Below are 21,880 nucleotides of genomic sequence, written 5' to 3'. Positions count from 1 at the left end.
GCAGATGTTTACGCTCCTCGTGCAGAACCACGTCATATTAATTCGCAGTTGGAAGAAAAACGTTGGAAAGAGGGAAAGATGGCACATCGAAACAACAACACGTTTGTCGTAACCGAACAAAGGGACAGTTCCTGGACAATATCACCCGACTGTCTTTAGACTAACAACATCTCCGACACAGTAAAAACAGTATTTCCGAAGGGGGGTTTTGTTCAGAAAAGCCCTCCTCCGAATTTGACTGCACGCATCTCTCTGGCGTTTACTGCTTGTAAACAGATCCTCCTCTCTTGACGTCGATGGGAACCGCGGCTCTGCATTGATTGTCTGTAACGTTAGTCGCACAAAGGGAGCCAGACAACGAATGTAGCAGACAGGTGAGCGAGCCAGGTGGAGCGATGACAATCCTGGCAACTAACAATAATAATTCGACTCTTACGCCGTTCGTGGCTGTTTTGTTCTTATGGATGTAACGTTAGTCGAGCAATTTAACGGGCATATCTTCAACTTGACGTTTGATTTGAGAAAATTCTGCGCAACATTCAGAGGGTAGCTAATCAACTCTCCAGCTTCTAAACAAAGCGAGCCACGTGTTTTGTTGTTGTATTCTTCTCGGTTAGCTAGTCTTTTTAGCCTCAACGACGAACTGTGATAAGGGGTACCGGTATTCGTGTGTGAGCTCTTTAGCTCCGTTTTTACTGGCTGGATGAGATGTCATTCATGATGGAGGATTCTGTAGAGTCGGACTGGGTGGCCGTTCGACCAAATGTTTTCGACGAAAAGGAAAGACACAAATTCGTTTTTATCGTCGCTTGGAACGAGATCGAGGGAAAGTTCGCCATAACCTGCCACAATAGAACAGTACAGAAACGGTCTGCGTTTCGGGATTCGCTCTTGGAAGACGTCGAATGCGACCTCGCATCCCCCGCCACACTAGCGCCCGAGGCAGACAAACGCAAAACTCCACTAAAGAGTCCCACCAAAAGAAAAGATGACATCTCCGCATTGATTAAAGTTAGATCTAATGTCAAACCGAAAGGGAAAAGTCCGACAAAGAGCCCCATTCGAGAGAATACAGCCGCGGTAGGGGCCTCATCAAGGCCAGCCGAGAGTGTTATCAAAACACTTACCTTAGGGTCGTGGGACATCGTGCCCTCTAAGATGACCGACATCGAGGTCTTGGAACCAGCGGATGTCTCTGGGTTGCCTCGCTCCTCGGACGATGGCGACGGAGAGGAGTCGGATAGCAGCCGAGAGGGCTACAGCTGGGCAGGTCTGTTCGCCTTCCAGGACGTGCGGGCAGCCCACGTCCAGCTCTGCGCTGTCAACTCGGACCTGGAGCCCTGTCTGCCCCCTTTCCCCGAGGAGCAGTCAGGCATGTGGACGGTGCTATTTGGGGCCCCTGAGGTATCTCAACGGGAGACTGACGCTCTGTGTTACCAACTACAGGTGTACCTGGGCCATGCTCTGGACACCTGTGGCTGGAAGATTCTTGCCCAGGTGCTATTTACAGAGAGTGATGACACAGAAGAGTACTATGAGAGTTTGAGTGAGCTGAGACAGAAGGGATATGAGGAGGCTCTCCAGCGGGCCAAGAAACGGCTCCAAGAGGTAAATTCAACTACACACCAATCTCCCAGCACTCAGTGTTTATGGGGAATGGCTAGTCTCCAGACAAAAATAACATGGCAAGAGTAGCTACATTAATCTTCTACTGCTCAGCATGATAAACACTGAACCAGAATCTGGTTTCACAGGAGATGTTGAATATGGCGATTCTTCTTTAAGCCCAGGAAGAAGCCATTCAACTTGCCGTTCACCAGCTTTTCAAGCTTAATAATGTCAAAATAAGTTTGGTACTTATTAAAAAATAGACGGTAATATAAGTGTATGAACGTCATATTAATTTGTTGTTTCTCCCGCACTACACGTAATGCAATAATATTTCATGTAAGTATACCATATAGCGTATGTTTTTACAGTGATTGTATATTTCTAGATAGGCTTTATTAAGTGTATTTTAATTCCAATGCTAGTATGGCAGTAGGTGCAGAGAAGGTGGATTTGGTGCATGAGCACTTGGTCAAAAACCATACTTATATTATTTTCTAACAAAGCATGTAACTTTTTATTTAAACCTTTTTTGGAAGCACATACAGCTTGACATGCTGCTGAATGGCAAGTTGAACGGCTGTTTTCTGGGCTTAAAGTAGAATCGCCATGTTCAGCGTCTCCTGTAAACCCAGATTATGGTTCAGATAAACACTAGGAAATTGTTGACATTCAATATTAAATAACAAGATAATTGATTTGATGCCATCATACCACCAGCAGACATTCTGAGTTTCACAATGAAGAATAGTTATTGTTCCACATGTAGGAAAATGCCTGGAGAAATTCCTGACACTCTTTACTGTTATTATTTTGTTAATCTGGTATTACTGTACAAGGAACATGTTGATCACTTTGTTTCCCAGTCCAGCTTAAATGCACATGCAGGCCTGTACTTTGAACACAAACACACACATTGTTTCCATTGGCTGATGAGGTCCAAAGTGCATGTCAGGGGCACTCGTGGTCGTCTCTCCCTCTCCTCCCTCTCTTTCTCCACCTTTCCCTTTGTTTTTATGTAGCCTCAGAGCAACCATCTGTTGCTCTACAAGCCTCAGTCCCAGGCCTGTAATATGATCTGGCCCCTGCCCTGACACTCCATTTGGCTGTTTAGGGGAGGGGAGTTCATTGTTACTGTTGGATAATGGGGTAGGGAATCCTCCACACTAGAGTCATGGAGTTTCAGCAAATGCGGTTTGAGAGTGAGAATTTGAATGATAACACCAAAAGTTCCAAACAAGGGACCAAAGAAAGGACAATCAACATAGTAACAAAAGCCAGCTCTTATAGGGCTGGATGGGTGAACCTCCTTTAGGGCAAGTCCTACAGACGGGGGGTGTCTGTATAAGTGCTAAGTGCTAGGGGGGAGGGGTGGAAACTGTAAAAACTATCTGTGCCTCCCTCTATCTATCGCTTTCCCTTTATCGCTCCATCCCTTTTTTCTTTGTCTTCCCATCTCTCTGTCATTGTTTGATTGTTTGTGTCAGAGACCACAGAACAGCTGGGCAGGCTAGGACGGGGCTAAGTCAGGTCATAACTAACTAACAAGTGGGGATAAGAGTATTTAAGAATCACTGTTACTCTCAATGTTGTTCATAAAAACAAGCAGGCTATTGCCTTGGCTTACTCTCACACTCGGCTCTGGTTTATGAGGACTAGGTTGTTTACAGTAGGCTACATCACAGCCATCCTGTCCCGTTACAGGGTAATAAACAAATGATTCCCTTGTAATAGCGGGTTGTCTAAACCTGGACTGAATTGTGTTATATGAAGAGTAGTGATGGGGGGGTCTATACAGTTACATATCGGGATATTATTATTTTTTTTACCATATATGCCTATCATAACATAATTTTGACAATATTGCAAGATCATTTTTTGTGCTAGTGGAATGTACCTGCACCAAATTCCATACTTTCTTTCTTCATAGCTTGTTCTCCATCTTCTTTTTTAATAGGGAGCCAATTAGTTTTCAGCACTTTTATTTCCAAGACTGATAAACTTGTTTCCCCATGCTCTCTCTTGTCCCTTTGCAGCAGACCAAAAGAATCACAGTATCAAATCTCATTCCATATATCATGAGAATCGCAATACGTATCGAATTGGCACCTAAGTATTAGTGATACGATATGACATTTCTGTCCGATACCCGATTTCCAATATTTTCCTTGCCAAAACAAAAACTATTCCGATAATCAATATCATTTTTTTTAGCAGCCTTTTAAGCATTCTAGTACAGTTAAATAGTTAACACACAGACATGGGCGCAGCGGTCTAAGGCGCTGCATCTCAGTGCAAGAGGTGTCACTACAGTCCCTGGTTCGAATCCAGGCTGTATCACATCCAGCCGTAGGGCGGCGAACAATTTGCCCTGCGTCGTCCGGGTCTGGCCGGGTAGACTGTCTATGTAAATAAGAATTTGTTCTTAACCTTTCTGATCTCCCCATCCCGGATCCGGGTTCGTGAATACAGACTCAAGCTCATTACCATAACGCAACGTTAACTATTCATGAAAATCGCAAATGAAATGAAATAAATATGCTAGCTCTCAAGCTTAGCCTTTTGTTAACAACACTGTCATCTCAGATTTTCAAAATATGCTTCTCAACCATTGCAAAACAAGCATTTGTGTAACAGTATTGATGGCTAACGTAGCATTTAGCATTAGCATTCAGCTGGCAACATTTACACAAAAAAACAGAAAAGCATTCAAAAAAATCATTTACCTTTGAAGAACTTCAGATGTTTTCAATGAGGAGACTCTCAGATAGCAAATGTTCAGTTTTTCCTGAAAGATTATTTGTTTAGGACAAATCGCTCCGTTTTCTGCGTCACGTTTAGCTATGAAAAAACCCCTGTATCCAGGATTGTGTAAATCTATCAGCAAGCTCATTAGCATAACACAACGTTAACTATTTATGAAAATCGCAAATGAAATGAAATAAATATGCCATCTCTCAAGCTTAGCCTTTTGTAAACAACACTGTCATCTCAGATTTTCAAAATATGCTTCTCAACCATAGGAAAACAATCATTTGTGTAAAAGTAGCTAGCTAGAGTTAGCATTTCGCGTTAGCATTTAGCGTTAGCATTAGCGTTAGCATCCAGCACGCAACATTAACAAAAACATAAAAGCCTTCAAATAAAATCATTTACCTTTGAAGAACTTCTGATGTTTTCAATGAGGATACTCTCAGTTAGATAGCAGATGCTCAGTTTTTCCAAAAAGATTCCTTGTGTATTAGAAATAGCTCCGTTTTATACATCACATTTGGCTACCAAAAAAAATCCATAAATTCAGTCCTCAAAACGCAAACTTTTTTCCAAATTAACTCCATAATATCGACTGAAAACATGGCAAACGTTGTTTAGAATCAATCCTCAAGGTGTTTTTCACATATCTCTTCATTGATACATCGTTCTTGGACACATGCTTTCTCTCCTGAATCCCAGGAGAAAATGCCCGCACCTGAAGATTACGCACAAATTTAGACAAAGGACACCGGGCGGACCTCTGGAAAATGTAGTCTCTTATGGCCAATCTTCCAATGATATGCCTACAAATACGTCACAATGCTGCTAAGACCTTGGGCGAACGACAGAAAGTGTAGGCTCATTCCTTGCGCAATCACAGCCATATAAGGAGAGAATGGAAAACAGAGCTTCAGAAATTCTGCTAATTCCTGGGTGATGCATCATCTTGGTTTCGCCTGTAGAATGAGTTCTGGGGCACTTACAGACAAAATCTTTGCAGATTCTGAAACTTCAGAGTGTTTTCTTTCCAAAACTGTCAAGAATATGCATAGTCGAGCATCTTTTCGTGACAAAATATCGCGCCTAAACGGGAACGTTTTTTATCCAAAAATGAAATAGCGCCCCTAGAGCTCTAAGAGGTTAACTGACCAAAACGTTATTTTGTTGGCATTTACGTATGTCCCCATTACCAGTAAAACATAATCAAAACCTATTTCTTTCACATACTTGCTGTTTCGTTGTTCATTTGTTCAGTCGTTTCATTCTCAACCGGGATTTCTATGGAACGCCGCTTGGGTCTTTGCGTGTCAAAAAATATACTATTTAACACTATTTTACTTGTCTAATAACACTTGACGTGTCATAGTTCGTGGCCGGTGTTTGCTTGTTTGCTGACTTTTTTGTACAGCTTTGACAGTGCTACTGTATCTTTTTTGACACGCAAAGACCCAAACGGCGTTCCATAGCATGAATGCCGTGAACCTAATAGCAGTAATGCTATTACTGTGTAACTCCGGTAGGGCAACATCGGAAAAAAAGCGCACTTGGTAGTGTTAACCGATGCTCGACCAGTCGGCGAAAGCCAACATCACCCAGGACAAAGAACGGTTGATTGTCAAGGGCAATGAATTCCATTATCTTGGCTTGAATGGATTTCGCCTTTGAGTTGTCTCGCTGAAAATGTGTTATTCTTTCAAGTGACTGTTTGACTTGTTGACTGCTCGAGCCACACAGCAGACGTGGTGGGCTAGTTTAGGAATGCTGCGTGGCGTCATTACGTCATGTACCTTCGTTATATAGGTATGCACGTCAGATTTGACATCGGTTTTGCACATCGAGCGTTAAACTAGACATCCGATATGTTCACCGATATGTCGTGCATCCCTACTAAGTATCGTGAGAATTTTGAATCGTGAGGTCCCTGCCAATTCCCAGCCTTTTATATGATGGAGAAACCTGGATAAGAATGATGGCAGGATGAGGATAGCAATTAGGAATGTAAATCGGTTAGCCATCAAAAATACATTTAAATACATTTATAATGCTTATTTGCATCATTTTGTGGAATTAAATTGGCGTGTGTGTATTTTGTTAGTCGTCATGCGTTTTATTTATCACACGCGCACAGCATACCCTAGTTTGAAGAGCGGAATAGCCTACCACCTGTAGCTCCTCAATAAGCCTGTAGGCTACTGGAGTGAAGCCCAGTCATTGCACAACAAATAACAATTCTAAATGAAATCATGTGTTAAAAACTTTGGTGGCCACGATTTAAAAAGGAGCTATTTTTATTTCTCATTTTCAACTCGTAACGTGCTCCACCCATTCGCCATTCGGCTGCATAGGCTATAGCCTGCCTACCATTGATTATCAGCGCGTCACCCACCACTTTGCAACGTGATCTTGAGGCAGTATAATTGTTTGAAACCTGAATGGTTTACTTCACTTCAGATAACGAGGCATGTCTTACCTTGCTTCAAAGCAGCCTGGCCAAAATCCAACCATAGAAATGTGGAGGCAGTTATTTTATAAAGACTTCCTCATGCCATTTCTTTCTTGTACTATTGATTTTCATATCAACTTTCTTCCATTGTCCAGATGCCAAAGGCACAATCCTAGTCATATTAGAAACCCATCATAGTAGTTGCTATTAGAGTCCAACTCTTTCCAAGTTTCTAACAGATGTTCAACTCTGTCAGATATGGAACTGCTCACATTAGAGCTGTGTTTTCCTTCAAATAAAGTTATTTTGGGCCTAAGCTTGTCGCCCGCCTTATTGCCTTGGTGCGACTCCAATTGTTAGGCTGGAAACATAAGCATCTCATCATTAGATATACAAATCTCTGATAGTGTTTTTTGTTGGCCACGTCATTTTACCGGTTAATGAGGTTCAGTTAGTTGGTAGCAAAATTGACTGAAATGTGCATCCTTATAGCAAATGAGTCACATTTGGGGGAGACACCCTGTGTTTTCATATTGTAGGTACTGGCAGATGTGTGTGGAGGTTGCTGAAACTGACCCCACATCCTCCGCCACAAACATAATACAATTTGAGCGTAATCGTGTGTGCCTGTGTGCTCGAGCATGTTTTTTTTGTTGTTTTTGCGATGGATTCCGTGGGTTGATTTTGCTTGAGCTGTAGGCAGTGGTTCGTGGCCCAAGAGAATGCACTACACCACACCTAATAATAATTCACGACAGGCCAGACAGACATCTCACAGAGTAGGACAAAGAGAACTCCTCTCTGAATACAGTGCAGTAAAAGAGGAGGAAACAGAGAGGGAGAGGAGGCCATTGTATATTAGTAGTGTGGGTTGGTGGTGAAGGCCAAGGACAGAGGGGAGTAAGAGAGCAGCAACTCAATGGACACACAATAGCTTCCTCTGACTGAGGCTGTGGGCTATGATGAGAATGTCACAGCTGATTGAGCTCCAACCTCTGTCAGTCATTGGGTGATGATGTCATTGAGGGGAGACAGTCACTGACTTTGTGCAGGCCTCCATGCTGATAGTGAGAAGGCCATAGAACCAGCTGGGATACGAGTCAGAGAATCACTGGGTTAACTCACTGTGTCCTTATCTCAACCTCTGCCCTGCCTGTCTGCCTGCCTGCACTATGTAAAATGATTCAGTTGTGGGATGCACTGCTTGAGAAGAGAGAGCAACACTGTGCTAAGCATTTATGGAATAGAATGAATAGAGCAATAGTCTTGTTCAATGTCCACACACAATATGGAAACTTGCCTTTGGCTTCATACACTTTGATCCAGATATTTGCCTAAACATAACCATCAAAACATCAATAGCACTTGTTAAAAATAACATGGGACTTCAAAAGTAGGCTACAACATGGAAAATTCAAAGAATGATTTATAGTCTATTAGTTTGAACGTTATTACCAGAGGTTATCTATACCGAATTAAAACAAAAAGTCTACTTTCTCTGGGATTTAAAGTTTGATCTGAGATTTTAGTCAAGAGTAACATTAGTTTGTCATAGAAAGGGTTTACAGTAAGATGGACACTCCCAGTCTGTAAAAGTCATCGAGACTCCTGTAATTACGTAAAACCTCCCACGCTCCCAGTCCTACACACCCCACTGAGTCTGAGAAGTTTTTACATCTGCACAGCCCAAGATACAGCTTCGATAGCTATCCTAACCCTTTTCAGACCTTGTCTGTGGAGTGTTTTTGACGTGAGTGTAGAGAGACAGCTCGGGTTGGTTGCTATGGGTTTTAGCCCTGTCGAGTCAGAGCGAATCTGTCCTATATTTCTGAAAGGTATTTAATAGGGGTGTAACAGTACACGCATTCGTACCGAACCGTTCGGTACAGGGACCTCGTTTGGGCCACACTGAACCCAAATACATACATTAAAAAAAGATATATTTTTACAAAATAAAAACACTAGGCCTATGGGTTATGCGTTGTATGCCTTGAGTAAATCTGAGCTGAAAAAAAGTATCATTTTGGGTTATTCCGTTAAAACAACTAAAGATTATGCGCACTAGTGTTGCACAGTATAATCAAAACTTCTGAATAACACACTTGAATAATGCGACACGGCATGTAGAAATGTTGAAAATGTTCATTATTGTTCGCAAAACAATGTCCATACAGGCTAGAACACATTACAATGCAAGAAGATACCGGTAGCTTCCAGCTTGGTAGGCTAACTATCCTTGCTAGCGTACAGATGATTCCAAGAACACAGGATGAGATGTTACTATCCTTTGTGCAAGCACTTCCAAGAGTTAATGAACAGTGAGCCTGGTGAAATTTGGGGAGCGCATCATCAGTAATGTACCTTTGGTTCCTAGGGTGTTTCGGCCTTTCACACTATACACCCTCCCCAAAGGCGGCCAGCGACAGGGTGATCAATCCTACGCTTGCGTCCCATTCCCAATTAGTCATAGGAGTTGCCTTGTTGATGATAGCCAACATCCCATGGGACTATGCATGGCAGGGGCATCCTCCTCCCTGAGTCAAGCATTGTTGACCGCATACCTCCTGGCCCTCTCACTTCGGGGCCCAGCTGGGGTCTTTCCTCTTCATCCAGAGCCACTGACTGCTGCCTTCTGCCGCCTCCGATACAGCTTTGATTGCCGAACGCTGGCTCTGGCCCTTAATTCCAAGGTCTCTAAGCAGTCTGGTTGTAGATGTTGCCACAAAACCTCTGCAGCCCACCTCCACTGGTCGGACTTCTGTGTTCCAGCCATGATGCCGTGCTTCGGCAGCTAGATCGGCATAGCGCAGATGCTTTCGCTCATAAGCCTCATCTACTGAGTCCTCCCAGGGTACTGTGAGCTCAATGATGAAGACCTTCTTGAGTGAACGGGACCAGAGCACCATGTCAGGTCTTAGGGTGGTGGTTGCGATCTCCGGAGGAAACACAAGTTGCCGGCCAATGTCAGCTAGCATTTTCCAGTCGCGGGCCAAGCGCTGCTGGTCTCGCTCTAATGGTGTCGAGCCGCGCTTCGGTGGTTTAGCCCCTTCGCGGACAAAGTTTGTCCGTAAGGGGTGTGATGCTGCTGGGGGTGGTAGGGAGTTGGTGGCAGCTCGCTTGTCCTCCAGGGCGGACGCAAGGTTTTTAAGGACTTGGTTGTGACGCCAAGTGTAGCGTCCTTGAGTGAGGCTTGTTTTACACCCTGTGAGAATGTGCCTGAGGTTGGCTGGCATGGAACAGAGGGCACAGTCCGGATCTTCACCATACCATTGGTGAAGATTAACTGGTGTTGGAAGGACGTCATATGTTGCTCTGATGGAGAAGCTCAACCGCCTCGCTTCCATGGCCCACAGATCCTTCCAGCTTATCTTCCTCTTCTCCACACTGTCCCATCGAGTCCACTGTCCCTGTTTGGAAAGAGAGACTGCCTTGGCCCACCTTGCAGCCTCCTCCTGATGGCGTACTTCCTGCACTACCATCTTCCGCCGCTCTGGTGCAGTGGCCTTACTCCAAGCAGCACGGCTAGTTAGCCCAAGGCCTCCTCTCCCTTGCTGAACATGACCCACAATGTCAGCATGTCTGAGGGCTGCTGTTGCCTCCTGGACTGCTTTTCCTGGCCTCCATTTGCGCCCAGTTGCCAAGGTCGGCGCGTTGTTGCTCACCACTGGGTCTCGAGATTCATTCAGTGTCATCTGGAGCCTGGTTTTTGAACACTTGAATTCCTCTGTTAGACTGGTGAGGGGCAGCTTGAGAACACCATCTCCATAGAGGCCTATGGTGGTAAGGCATCGTGGAACTCCGAGCCACTTCTTTAAGTAGCCTGTGACTCCTCTTTCCATCTTCTCCACTGTTGAGATTGGAACCTCATACACTGCTAAGGGCCACAACACCCGGGGTAGGAGACCAAACTGCAGACACCAGGACTTTAACTTTCCAGGTAGCTGGGTGTTGTCGATGGACTGTAGGCTACTACTGATGTCTTTGCGCAGCTGTTGCACCTGGTCTTTGTCCTTCAGGCTTGCATCATACCACCTTCCAAGGCTTTTTACCGGCTGCTCAGACACTGTTGGGATTTGGTCATCTCCGATGAAGAATTTCAGGTCAGAGAGTACTCCTTTCACAATCGAGATGCTGCGTGACTTGGATGGTTTAATCTTCATACGGGCCCAGCTGATGTTCTCCTCGAGTTTTCTGAGCAGTCTCCTGGTGCATGGGACAGTGGTGGTCAATGTTGTAATGTCGTCCATGTAGGCTCTGAGTGGAGGGAGGCGGAAACCAGAGTCGACTCGCTGTCCACCAGCAACCCATTTTGAGGATCTGATGATAACCTCCATTGCCATTATGAATGCCAACGGAGAAATGGTACATCCCGCCATTATACCTACATTCAGGCACTGCCATGAGGTGGTGAACTCTGAGGTGGTAAAGCAGAACTGCAGATCCTGGAAGTACGACTTCACCAGGGTTGTGATGGTGTCCGGTATGTGGAAAAATCTGAAGGCAGACCACAGGAGTTAATGGGGCACAGAGCCAAATGCATTGGCGAGGTCAAGAAAGACTACATGGAGGTCCCTTTTTTCCACCTTGGCCATTTGGATCTGGTGCCAGATCATGCTGGAATGTTCCAAGCAGCCAGAGAACCCTGATATTCCTGCCTTCTGTACAGATGTATCGACGTACGCATTCCTTTGCAGGTACTCGGCCATCCTCTGGGCAATGACCCTAAAGAAGATTTTACCCTCGACATTCAGTAAGGAGATTGGGCGGAATTGGCTGATGTTCACTGCATCCTTCTCCTTAGGGATCAGGACCCCGCCTGCCCTACGCCACACTTTAGGTATTATCTTATTTTTCCAAGCTGTTCTCATAAGCCTCCAGAGGAACCTCAGGACGTCTGGTGCGTTCTTATACACTTTGTACGGGACTCCATTTGGCCCCGGGGCTGATGTTGTTCTTGCCCGTCGAACTGTGTTTTCCACCTCTTTCCATGTCGGAGGGCTGGTCTCAATATGATGTTCCGGGGGTTCAATGGGTGGGATATCTGATGGGATGGCCAGATGTTCATGTCGCTTTGAGTCAAAGTTTGTTGTTCTCAGGTGCTCCTCTAGGTCTTTCTTTGTTGTTTTTAGAGCTCCACTTTTTTCCTTCGTGAAGAGACTTTTAAGGAACTTGAAGGGATCTTTATAGAATCGAGTTCTAGTTTGTTCTTTCTTCCTTCTGCGTTTCCGTAGGTTCTCTGCTCTGCGGAGGGATGCCAACCGGGTTTTGATATCAGCCTGAAGTGCCTCTATGCCCTCCTTTTCCACTTCCGAGGCCTTCTTCCACTGTTTCTTAAGCTGTCGCCTTTCTTGAACGAGGCGCTTGATTTCTTGTTGCCTCCTGGAAACTGGTGGGGTTGGAACCTTTCTCCCGCCTTTTGCCTCTTCCACTCCAAATCTTTCTGTCCCGTACTCATAGATAATGTCCCCCATCCTCTCCAACTTCTTCTCCACTGTGCCTCGAAGTTTCTCGAGGGTCAAGGTAAGGTCAGTATTCACTGTTTCCCACAACTTCTTGTCACTGGCGCCAGGCCACTTCACATACGGCCTGTGCCCTGGTAGTCTCCTCTCGACTGCAGGTCTGGGAGGCTCGGTGAGTTCCACTCCTGTTGTTGGTTCCACCTCAGTTGTTACTTCGGTGCTTGAGTTTACGTCCTCCATGACAGTGGTGCTGATGCACTGCAAACTATGGTTTGCGTCCAGTTGCTGTGCTTCATTCGACTGATTTGATCGCTTTCGCAGAAAGTAATCAATGCGAGGCCTCTGTCTCTCTTTACCCAAACACCCCTTCTTCCCCTGGTGGATCCTCAACCCATGGTGTGATGTAACTTTCCTCCAACCACAGACACATACCTGCATCTGTTTGTGGCCCGCTGTTGCAGCAGAACTTGTGACAGTTGCTGTGGTGTTCTCTTGTGCTGTGCTCTCATTACTCATAGTCGTTTTCGGTCCAGTCGTTACCATGTTGTCAGCCGATGAAACCAGCATCAATTCACTACCCTGGTACCTTGTTTGTGATAATGCAAAATATGCTGATTTCAAAGCTAATTGCCACCAAAACTTTATTAATTCACATAATTGTTCTCTCTCTCACATCTCTTCCAAAGAGGGTCTATTGCCTCAGCAAACTGCCCCCCTTTTTCCTCATGAATGACATCATTACTGTTTAAAGAGACAGTGTGCACTTGAAGAAATAAGCTACTTCTATGCATATGTTGTTGATCAGTACAATAAAATACACAGCCCCTTTTGGCAGCTATTAATTACATCATCGAGTCTTCATGGGTATGATGCTACAAGCTTGGAACACCTGTATTTGGGGAGGTTATCCCATTCTTCTCTGCAGATCTTCTCAAGCTTTGTCAGGTTGGATGGGGAGCGTTGCGGCACAGCTATTTTCAGGTCTCTCCAGAGATGTTTAATCAGGTTTAAGTCCAGGCTCTGCCTGGGCCATTCAAGGACATTCAGAGACTTGTCAAAATGTGTATGAACCCGGAACATGGCTGCCATAGAATGAAAACTATCATAAAATATGCAAAAATAGGCATCTAGTTGGCACTTTGTGGTTTTTGCACTCAACTGTGTGAAGTTGGAGCTGAAGCAATCAGCTGAAAAAATCTCTAGCGCTCCTCTCTTGCCTGCCCTCCATAGTCGTAGTACTATCAAAAATTGTGGATAAATGAATCATTTCTTGATCTGTCCTCTTGAACAAGGTCATGGATAATATACATCTACCTCGGTTTTCTATGCGCCGTCAAGAACGTACAGCACCGTCAGGTAAGGTTAGGGGGGAGGGATGTCTCTTTTTTAACCTTTCTAGGGTATGTGGGACGCTAGCGTCCCATCTGTCCAACATCCAGTGAGATTGCAGAGCTCCAAATTCAAATACAGAAATGCTTACAGTACCTTGCGAAAGTATTCGGCCCCCTTGAACTTTGCGACCTTTTGCCACATTTCAGGCTTCAAACATAAAGATATAAAACTGTATTTTTTTGTGAAGAATCAACAACAAGTGGGACACAATCATGAAGTGGAACGACATTTATTGGATATTTCAAACTTTTTTAACAAATCAAAAACTGAAAAATTGGGCATGCAAAATTATTCAGCCCCTTTACTTTCAGTGCAGCAAACTCTCTCCAGAAGTTCAGTGAGGATCTCTGAAAGATCCAATGTTGACCTAAATGACTAATGATGATAAATACAATCCACCTGTGTGTAATCAAGTCTCCGTATAAATGCACCTGCACTGTGATAGTCTCAGAGGTCCGTCAAAAGCGCAGAGAGCATTATGAAGAACAAGGAACACACCAGGCAGGTCCGAGATACTGTTGTGAAGAAGTTTAAAGCCGGATTTGGATACAAAAAGATTTCCCAAGCTTTAAACATCCCAAGGAGCACTGTGCAAGCGATAATATTGAAATGGAAGGAGTATCAGACCACTGCAAATCTACCAAGACCTGGCCGTCCCTCTAAACTTTCAGCTCATACAAGGAGAAGACTGATCAGAGATGCAGCCAAGAGGCCCATGATCACTCTGGATGAACTGCAGAGATCTACAGCTGAGGTGGGAGACTCTGTCCATAGGACAACAATCAGTCGTATATTGCACAAATCTGGCCTTTATGGAAGAGTGGCAAGAAGAAAGCCATTTCTTAAAGATATCCATAAAAAGTGTTGTTTAAAGTTTGCCACAAGCCACCTGGGAGACACACCAAACATGTGGAAGAAGGTGCTCTGGTCAGATGAAACCAAAATTGAACTTTTTGGCAACAATGCAAAACGTTATGTTTGGCGTAAAAGCAACACAGCTGAACACACCATCCCCACTGTCAAACATGGTGGTGGCAGCATCATGGTTTGGGCCTGCTTTTCTTCAGCAGGGACAGGGAAGATGGTTAAAATTGATGGGAAGATGGATGGAGCCAAATACAGGACCTTTCTGGAAGAAAACCTGATGGAGTCTGCAAAAGACCTGAGACTGGGACGGAGATTTGTCTTCCAACAAGACAATGATCCAAAACATAAAGCAAAATCTACAATGGAATGGTTCAAAAATAAACATATCCAGGTGTTAGAATGGCCAAGTCAAAGTCCAGACCTGAATCCAATCGAGAATCTGTGGAAAGAACTGAAAACTGCTGTTCACAAATGCTCTCCATCCAACCTCACTGAGCTCGAGCTGTTTTGCAAGGAGGAATGGGAAAAAATGTCAGTCTCTCGATGTGCAAAACTGATAGAGACATACCCCAAGCGACTTACAGCTGTAATCGCAGCAAAAGGTGGCGCTACAAAGTATTAACTTAAGGGGGCTGAATAATTTTGCACGCCCAATTTTTCAGTTTTTGATTTGTTAAAAAAGTTTGAAATATCCAATAAATGTCGTTCCACTTCATGATTGTGTCCCACTTGTTGTTGATTCTTCAAAAAAAAATAGTTTTATATCTTTATGTTTTGAAGCCTGAAATGTGTCAAAAGGTTGCAAAGTTCAAGGGGGCCGAATACTTTTGCGCAAAGTTCAAGGGGGCCGAATACTTTTGCAAGGCACTGTATTATAAAAATTCAGAAAACAAAACATATTTTACATAGGTTTAAAGATTAACTTCTTGTTAATCCTATCACGGTGTCAGATTTATAAAATGCTTTTCGGTGAAAGCATACCTAGCCCAGAACATAGCCCAGTTAACAAATTATTACAAACAGTAACCAGCCAAGCAGAAGCGTTACAAAACTCAGAAATAGAGATAAAATGAATCCCTTACCTTTGATGATCTTCATATGGTGGTACTCAGAAGACATTCATTTACTCAATAAATGTTGCTTTTGTTCGATAAAGTGTCTTTATATTCAAAAACCTCCATTTGTTTCGCACATTTTCTTCAGTATTCCACAGGCTCAAACGCAGTCAAAACAGGCAGACAAAAAAATCCAAATTGTATTCGTAAAGTTCATAGAAACATGTCAAACGATGTTTATATTCAATCCTCGGGTTGTTTTTAGCCTAAATTATCTAATATTTCAACCAGACAATAACGTTGTCATAAGACTGCTGAATAGTTCATCAAATAGCAACCCAGAGTATTTGCATTGACCTTTTTTTTGCATGAACTCTCTTGCACTGACTTTATGACTCACTGGACTCTACCCACACACTCACACAAACTCAGCAAAAAAAGAAATGTCCCTTTTTCAGGACCCTGTCTTTCAAAGATAATTCGTAAAATCCGAATAACCTCACAGATCTTCATTGTAAAGGGTTTTAACACTGTTTCCCATGCTTGTTCAATGAACCATAAACAACACCTTGTGCATTCCTACACCAGGAATGCACAATCCCTCCATCAATGCTCAGACTGTCCGCAACAGGCTGAGAGAGACTGGACTGAGGGCTTGTAGGCCTGTTGTAAGGCAGGTCCTCAACAGACATCACCAGCAACAACGTCACCTATGAATACAAACTCACCGTCGCTGGCCTAGACAGGACTGGCAAAAAGTGCTCTTCACTGACGAGTCATGGTTTTGTCTCACCAGGGGTGATGGTCAGATTTGTGTTAATGGTTGAAGGAATGAGCGTTACACCGAGGCCTGTACTCTGGAGCGGGATCAATTTGGAGGTGGAGGGTCTGTCATGGTCTGGGGCGGTGTGTATCATCGGACTGAGTTTGTTGTCATTGCAGGCATTCTTTACACTGTGCGTTACTGGGAAGACGTCCTCCTCCCTCATGTGGTACCCTTCCTGCAGGTTCATCCTGACATGACTCTCCAGCATGACAATGCCACCAGCCATACTGCTCGTTCTGTGTGTGATATCCTGCAAGACAGGATTGTCAGTGTTCTGCCATGGCCAGCGATTAGCCCGGATCTCAATCCCATTGAGCACGTCTGGGACCTGTTGGATCGGAGGGCTAGGGCCATGGCCATTCCCCCAGAAATATCTGGGAACTTGCAGGTGTCTTGGTAGAAGAGGGGAGTAACATCTCACAGCAAGAACTGGTAAATCTGGTGCAGTCCATGAGGAGGAGATGCACTGCAGTACTTAGTATCTGGTGTGGCCACCAGCTGCATTGACTTTTGATATTTCTGTTAGTCACATGTCTGTGGAAGTTGTTCAGTCTGTGTCTCAGTTGTTGAATCTTGTTATGTTTATACAAATATTTACACATGTTAAGTTTGCTGAAAATAAATGCAGTTGACAATGAGAGGACGTTTCTTTTTTTGCTGTGTTTACTTACACACGCTCACACACATTTCTTACACTCACATGTGCATATTGATGCCACACACACTTTTACACTTCACATACGCTGCTGCTACTCTGTTTATTTTCCGTCCTGATTGCACAGTCACTTTTACCCCTACTTACATGTACATATTACCTCAGCTGCCTCGTACCCCTGCACATTGATTCGGTACCGGTACTTCTTGCATATAGTCTTGTTATTATTATCTATTGTGCTACTATTTTTACTCTGCATTGTTGGGAAAAAGCGTGTATGTAAGCATTTCAAGGTATTTTGCGCATATGGCATTTGATTGATTGATCTAGCTCTGTCAACAGTAGGCTTCTAATGATGTGATGATAGTCAGTTCACCAACGACAGACAACAAGGCATGTTGAATGAATGGCAGTCTAGTAGCCAGACCTAACATGATGGATTATGTCAGTGTGGAGATCTGAAACTAGCTCATATAGGCCTAGTTCAATTGTTTTGTTTAGCCGCAGCTAACGTGTACTATAGCCTAGCCTGCCTGTTAAGTGCTGTTTTGCTGCTAGCTTCTCTCTACATGTGATTTCTCTTCACACTTTAGTTAGCTTACATGCTATTTAGATAGTAATCCAGTTTAGAACAATATTCAAGTAGAATACATACGTTTTCTATGTATTGTGTTGGTCAAGTATTGTATTGTTCACTATGAGACTATGAAACGTCAGTTAGACTCTGTTGTGCATTTATATTGCCTTTTAGTCTGAGCTGCTCCAATAATTTCATTTTTCTGTATTGTTAGTTTTACACCGTTTCAACTATATAACTTGAGGTTAATAGAAAGCCTATCACTGGTTCAGTTCTTCATTAGAGTTTGGCTGGCTGTCAAATGATGGTTGCAGACACCTTAAGGAGGACAGTACAGTGTGGGTGTCGCACGCGCCGTTGTGGGGTCCGCAGGGCCTGGGTTGCTGCCGCCGTGCTGAAGTGGTACTCCTAAAAGTTCTTCAAGTTTGGCAGGTCTGTGTCCACCTTGTACTGTTAATGGGGAGCTAACATGGCTGCCATAAAATGTTGAAGTGTCCTGTAAATGCATCATAATGCAGAAACCGCATTGGCCCGAATCTCTGAGTGTGCATGGCTCTGCTTGCTGATGTGTTTTGCTATTTGCTGCCAGAGCCATATATATATTTTACGGTGTACACAATCGTTGCCCAGAGTGGGTGAAAACGCATTTTGCCGATTTTAAATTGCACTTATGTTATATAATAAATTTTTACCAAGACAAATATGATTATTCATTTTCTTAATTGTTCAGTGGGTTCTTTCTCTAACATATTATGAACATTATATACAAAAAGTTTGATTTCGTAACCTAATACAGCCGATAATAAGCACCGAGCTCTGTTGACATAGCAGCGCGGGTTTCCCGTAACAACTTGAGGATTTTACATTTTGTGCTAGTATTCAAGTACCTGCCCTGTATTGACCCCCTAAAGGTCAATGGGCTACAGTTAACTGTTATTAGAAACTTAGCTAGCTAATGTGAGCTTTGCACATCTTCCTCTGACATGCTACATCACAATACATGTTATCTGCCGAAAGACGGCACCCTACACAGGGTAGTGTCCCCAATCACTGCCCTAGGGCATTGGGATATTTTTTTTAGACCAGAGGAAAGAGTGCCTCCTATTGGCCCTCCAACACCACTTCCAGCAGCATCTGGTCTCCCATCCAGCAGCATACCACCCTGCATACCACTGCTGGCTTGCTTCTGAAGCTAAGCAGGGTTGGTCCTGGTCAGTTCCTGGATGGGAGACCAGATGCTGCTGGAAGTGGTGTTGGAGGGCCAGTAGGAGGCACTCTTTCCTACTGATTGAGCGGTGGTAGGCAGAACTTTCGTGCGTTTTGCCAGCAGCTCTTCGTTGTGCGTGAAGCATTGCGCTGTTTATGACTTCAAGCCTATCAACTCCCGAAATGAGGCTCGTGTAACCGAAGTGAAATGGCTAGCTAGTTAGCGCGCGCTAATTGTCGTTATGTTGCTGGTTCGAACCCAGGGAGGAGCGAGGAGAGGGACGGAAGCTAAACTGTTACACTGGCAATACTAAAGTGCCTAAAGAACATCCAATAGTCAAAGGTTAAAGAAATACAAATGGTGTAGAGGGAAATAGTCCTATAATAACTACAACCTAAAACTTCTTACCTGGGAATATTGAAGACTCATGTTAAAAGAAACCACCAGCTTTCATATGTTCTCATGTTCTGAGCAAGGAACTTAAACGTTAGCTTTCTTACATGGCACATATTGCACTTTTACTTTCTTCTCCAACACTTTGTTTTTTCATTATTTAAACCAAATTGAACATGTTTCATTATTTACTTGAGGCTAAATTGATTTTATTGATTTATTATATTAAGTTAAAATAAGTGTTCATTCAGTATTGTTGTAATTGTCATTATTACAAATAAATGTAAAAAAAAAACAAATTGGCCGATTAATCGATATCGGCTTTTATGGTCCTCCAATAATTGGTATCTGCGTTGAAAAATCATAATCGGTTGACCTCTAGCTTTAATACACTATAAGTGAAATGTATCTAAATACTTATGACATCTTCAAATGGGGGAGACTAGATATTCAGTTGAAGTCGGAAGTTTACATACACCTAGATTGGAGTCATTTAAACTCTTTTCAACCACTCCACAAATTTCTTGTTAACCTGTTGCGTCGAGCCATCCCGGATCCGGGATCGTGAATACAGCCTCAAGCTCATTACCATAACGCAACGTTAACTATTCATGAAAATCGCAAATTAAATGAAATTAATATGATAGCTCTCAAGCTTAGCCTTTTGTTAACAACACTGTCATCTCAGATTTTAAAAATATGCTTCTCAACCATTGCAAAATAAGCATTTGTGTAACAGCTAGCGCACCTAGCGTAGCATTTAGCGTTAGCATTAGCAGGCAACCTCTTCACAAAAACCAGAAAATCATTCAAATAAAATCATTACCTTTGAAGAACTTGATGTTTTCAATGAGGAGACTCTCAGTTAGATAGCAAATGCTCAGTTTTTCCTGAGAGATTATTTGTTTAGGAGAAATCGCTCCGTGTGGTGCGTCACGTTTAGCTACGAAAAAAACCTGTATCCAGGAGTGTAATTATCCCCGCAGCTCATTAGCATAACACAACGTTAACTATTCATGAAAATCACAAATGAAATGAAATTAATATGCTAGCTCTCAAGCTTAGCCTTTTGTTAACAACACTGTCATCTCAGATTTTCAAAATATGCTTCTCAACCATTGCAAAATAAGCATTTGTGCAACAGCTAGCGCACCTAGCGTAGCATTTAGCGTTAGCATTAGCAGGCAACCTCTTCACAAAAAACAGAAAATCATTCAAATAAAATCATTACCTTTGAAGAACTTCAGATGTTTTCAATGAGGAGACTCTCAGTTAGATAGCAAATGCTCCGTTTTTCCTGAAAGATGATTTGTTTAGGAGAAATTGCTCCGTTTGGTGCGTCACGTTTGGCTACCAAAAAAAAAAACGAAAATTCAGTCTTCAAAACGCCAAACTTTTTTCCAAATCAACTCCATAATATCGACTGAAACATGGCAAACGTTGTTTAGAACCAATCCTCAAGGTGTTTTTCACATATCTCTTGGATGATATATCGTTCGTGGAAGTGTGCTTTCCCCTCTGAATCACAGGAGAAAATGCCTGCGGCTGAAGATTACGCACCAATTTACACAAAGGACACCGGGCGGACCCGTGGTAAATGTAGTCTCTTATGGCCAATTTTCCAATGATATGCCTACAAATACGTCACAATGCTGCAGACACCTTGGAGAAACAATAGGAAGGGCAGGCTCATTCCCGGCGCATTCACAGCCATATAAGGAGACAATAGAAAACAGAGCTTCGAAAATTCTGCCCATTTCCTGGTTAAAGTATCATCTTGGTTTCGCCTGTAGCATGAGTTCTGTGGCACTCACAGATAATATCTTTGCAGTTTTGGAAACCTTAGAGTGTTTTCTTTCCAAAGCTGCCAATTATATGCATAGTCGAGCATCTTTTCGTGACAAAATATTGCGCTTAAAACGGGCACGTTTTTTTATCCATAAATTAAAAGAGCGCCCCCTATATCCAAGAAGTTAAGCCATTTTACCACAACTTTGGAAGTATGCTTGGGGTCATTGTCCATTTGGAAGACCCATTTGCGACCAAGCTTTAACTTCCTGACTGATGTCTTGAGATGTTGCTTCAATATATCCACATAATTTTCCTCCCTCATGATGCCATCTATTTTGTGAAGTGCACCAGTCCCTAATACAGCAAAGCACCCCCCACAACATGATGCTGCCACCCCCGTGCTTCACGGTTGGGATGGTGTTCTTCGGTTTGCAAGCCTCACCCTATTCCTCCAAACATAACGATGGTCATTATGGCCAAAAAGTTATGTTTTTGTTTCATCAGACCAGTGGACATTTCTCCAAAAAGAACGATCTTTGTCTCCATGTGCAGTTGCAAACCGTAGTCTGGGTTTTTTATGGCGGTTTTGGAGCAGTGGCTTCTTCCTTGCCGATCGGCCTTCAGGGTATGTCGATATAGGACTCGTTTTACTGTGGATATAGATACTTTTGTACCGGTTTCCTCCAGCATCTTCACAGGGTCCTTTGCTGTTGTTCTGGGATTGAATTGCATTTTTCGCACCAAAGTACGTTCATCTCTAGGGGACGGAACGCGTCGCCTTCCTGAGCGGTATGACGGCTGCGTGGTCCCATGGTGTTTATACTTGCATACTATTGTCTGTACAGATGAGCGT

At 43.4% G+C, this 21,880-nt stretch overlaps 1 protein-coding gene across 1 annotated transcript in view; it reads left to right on the top strand.

Annotated features, from left to right (window-relative positions):
- The window catches only part of LOC110509662 (junction-mediating and -regulatory protein), a 58,822-nt gene continuing 36,942 nt past the window's right edge, over positions 1-21,880 (top strand). Inside the window, exon 1 of the mRNA XM_021590679.2 lies at positions 1-1,608. Coding sequence (XP_021446354.2) covers positions 709-1,608 — 900 coding nt within the window. The 5' untranslated portion in view covers positions 1-708. The remainder of the gene's footprint in view (positions 1,609-21,880) is intronic.

Source organism: Oncorhynchus mykiss, chromosome Y (assembly GCF_013265735.2).
Source record: "Oncorhynchus mykiss isolate Arlee chromosome Y, USDA_OmykA_1.1, whole genome shotgun sequence".
In the NCBI taxonomy this organism is placed as follows: Eukaryota; Metazoa; Chordata; class Actinopteri; order Salmoniformes; family Salmonidae; genus Oncorhynchus; species Oncorhynchus mykiss.
Note: the sequence above shows the minus strand (reverse complement) of the source record. Positions and strands in the feature narration are given on the sequence as shown.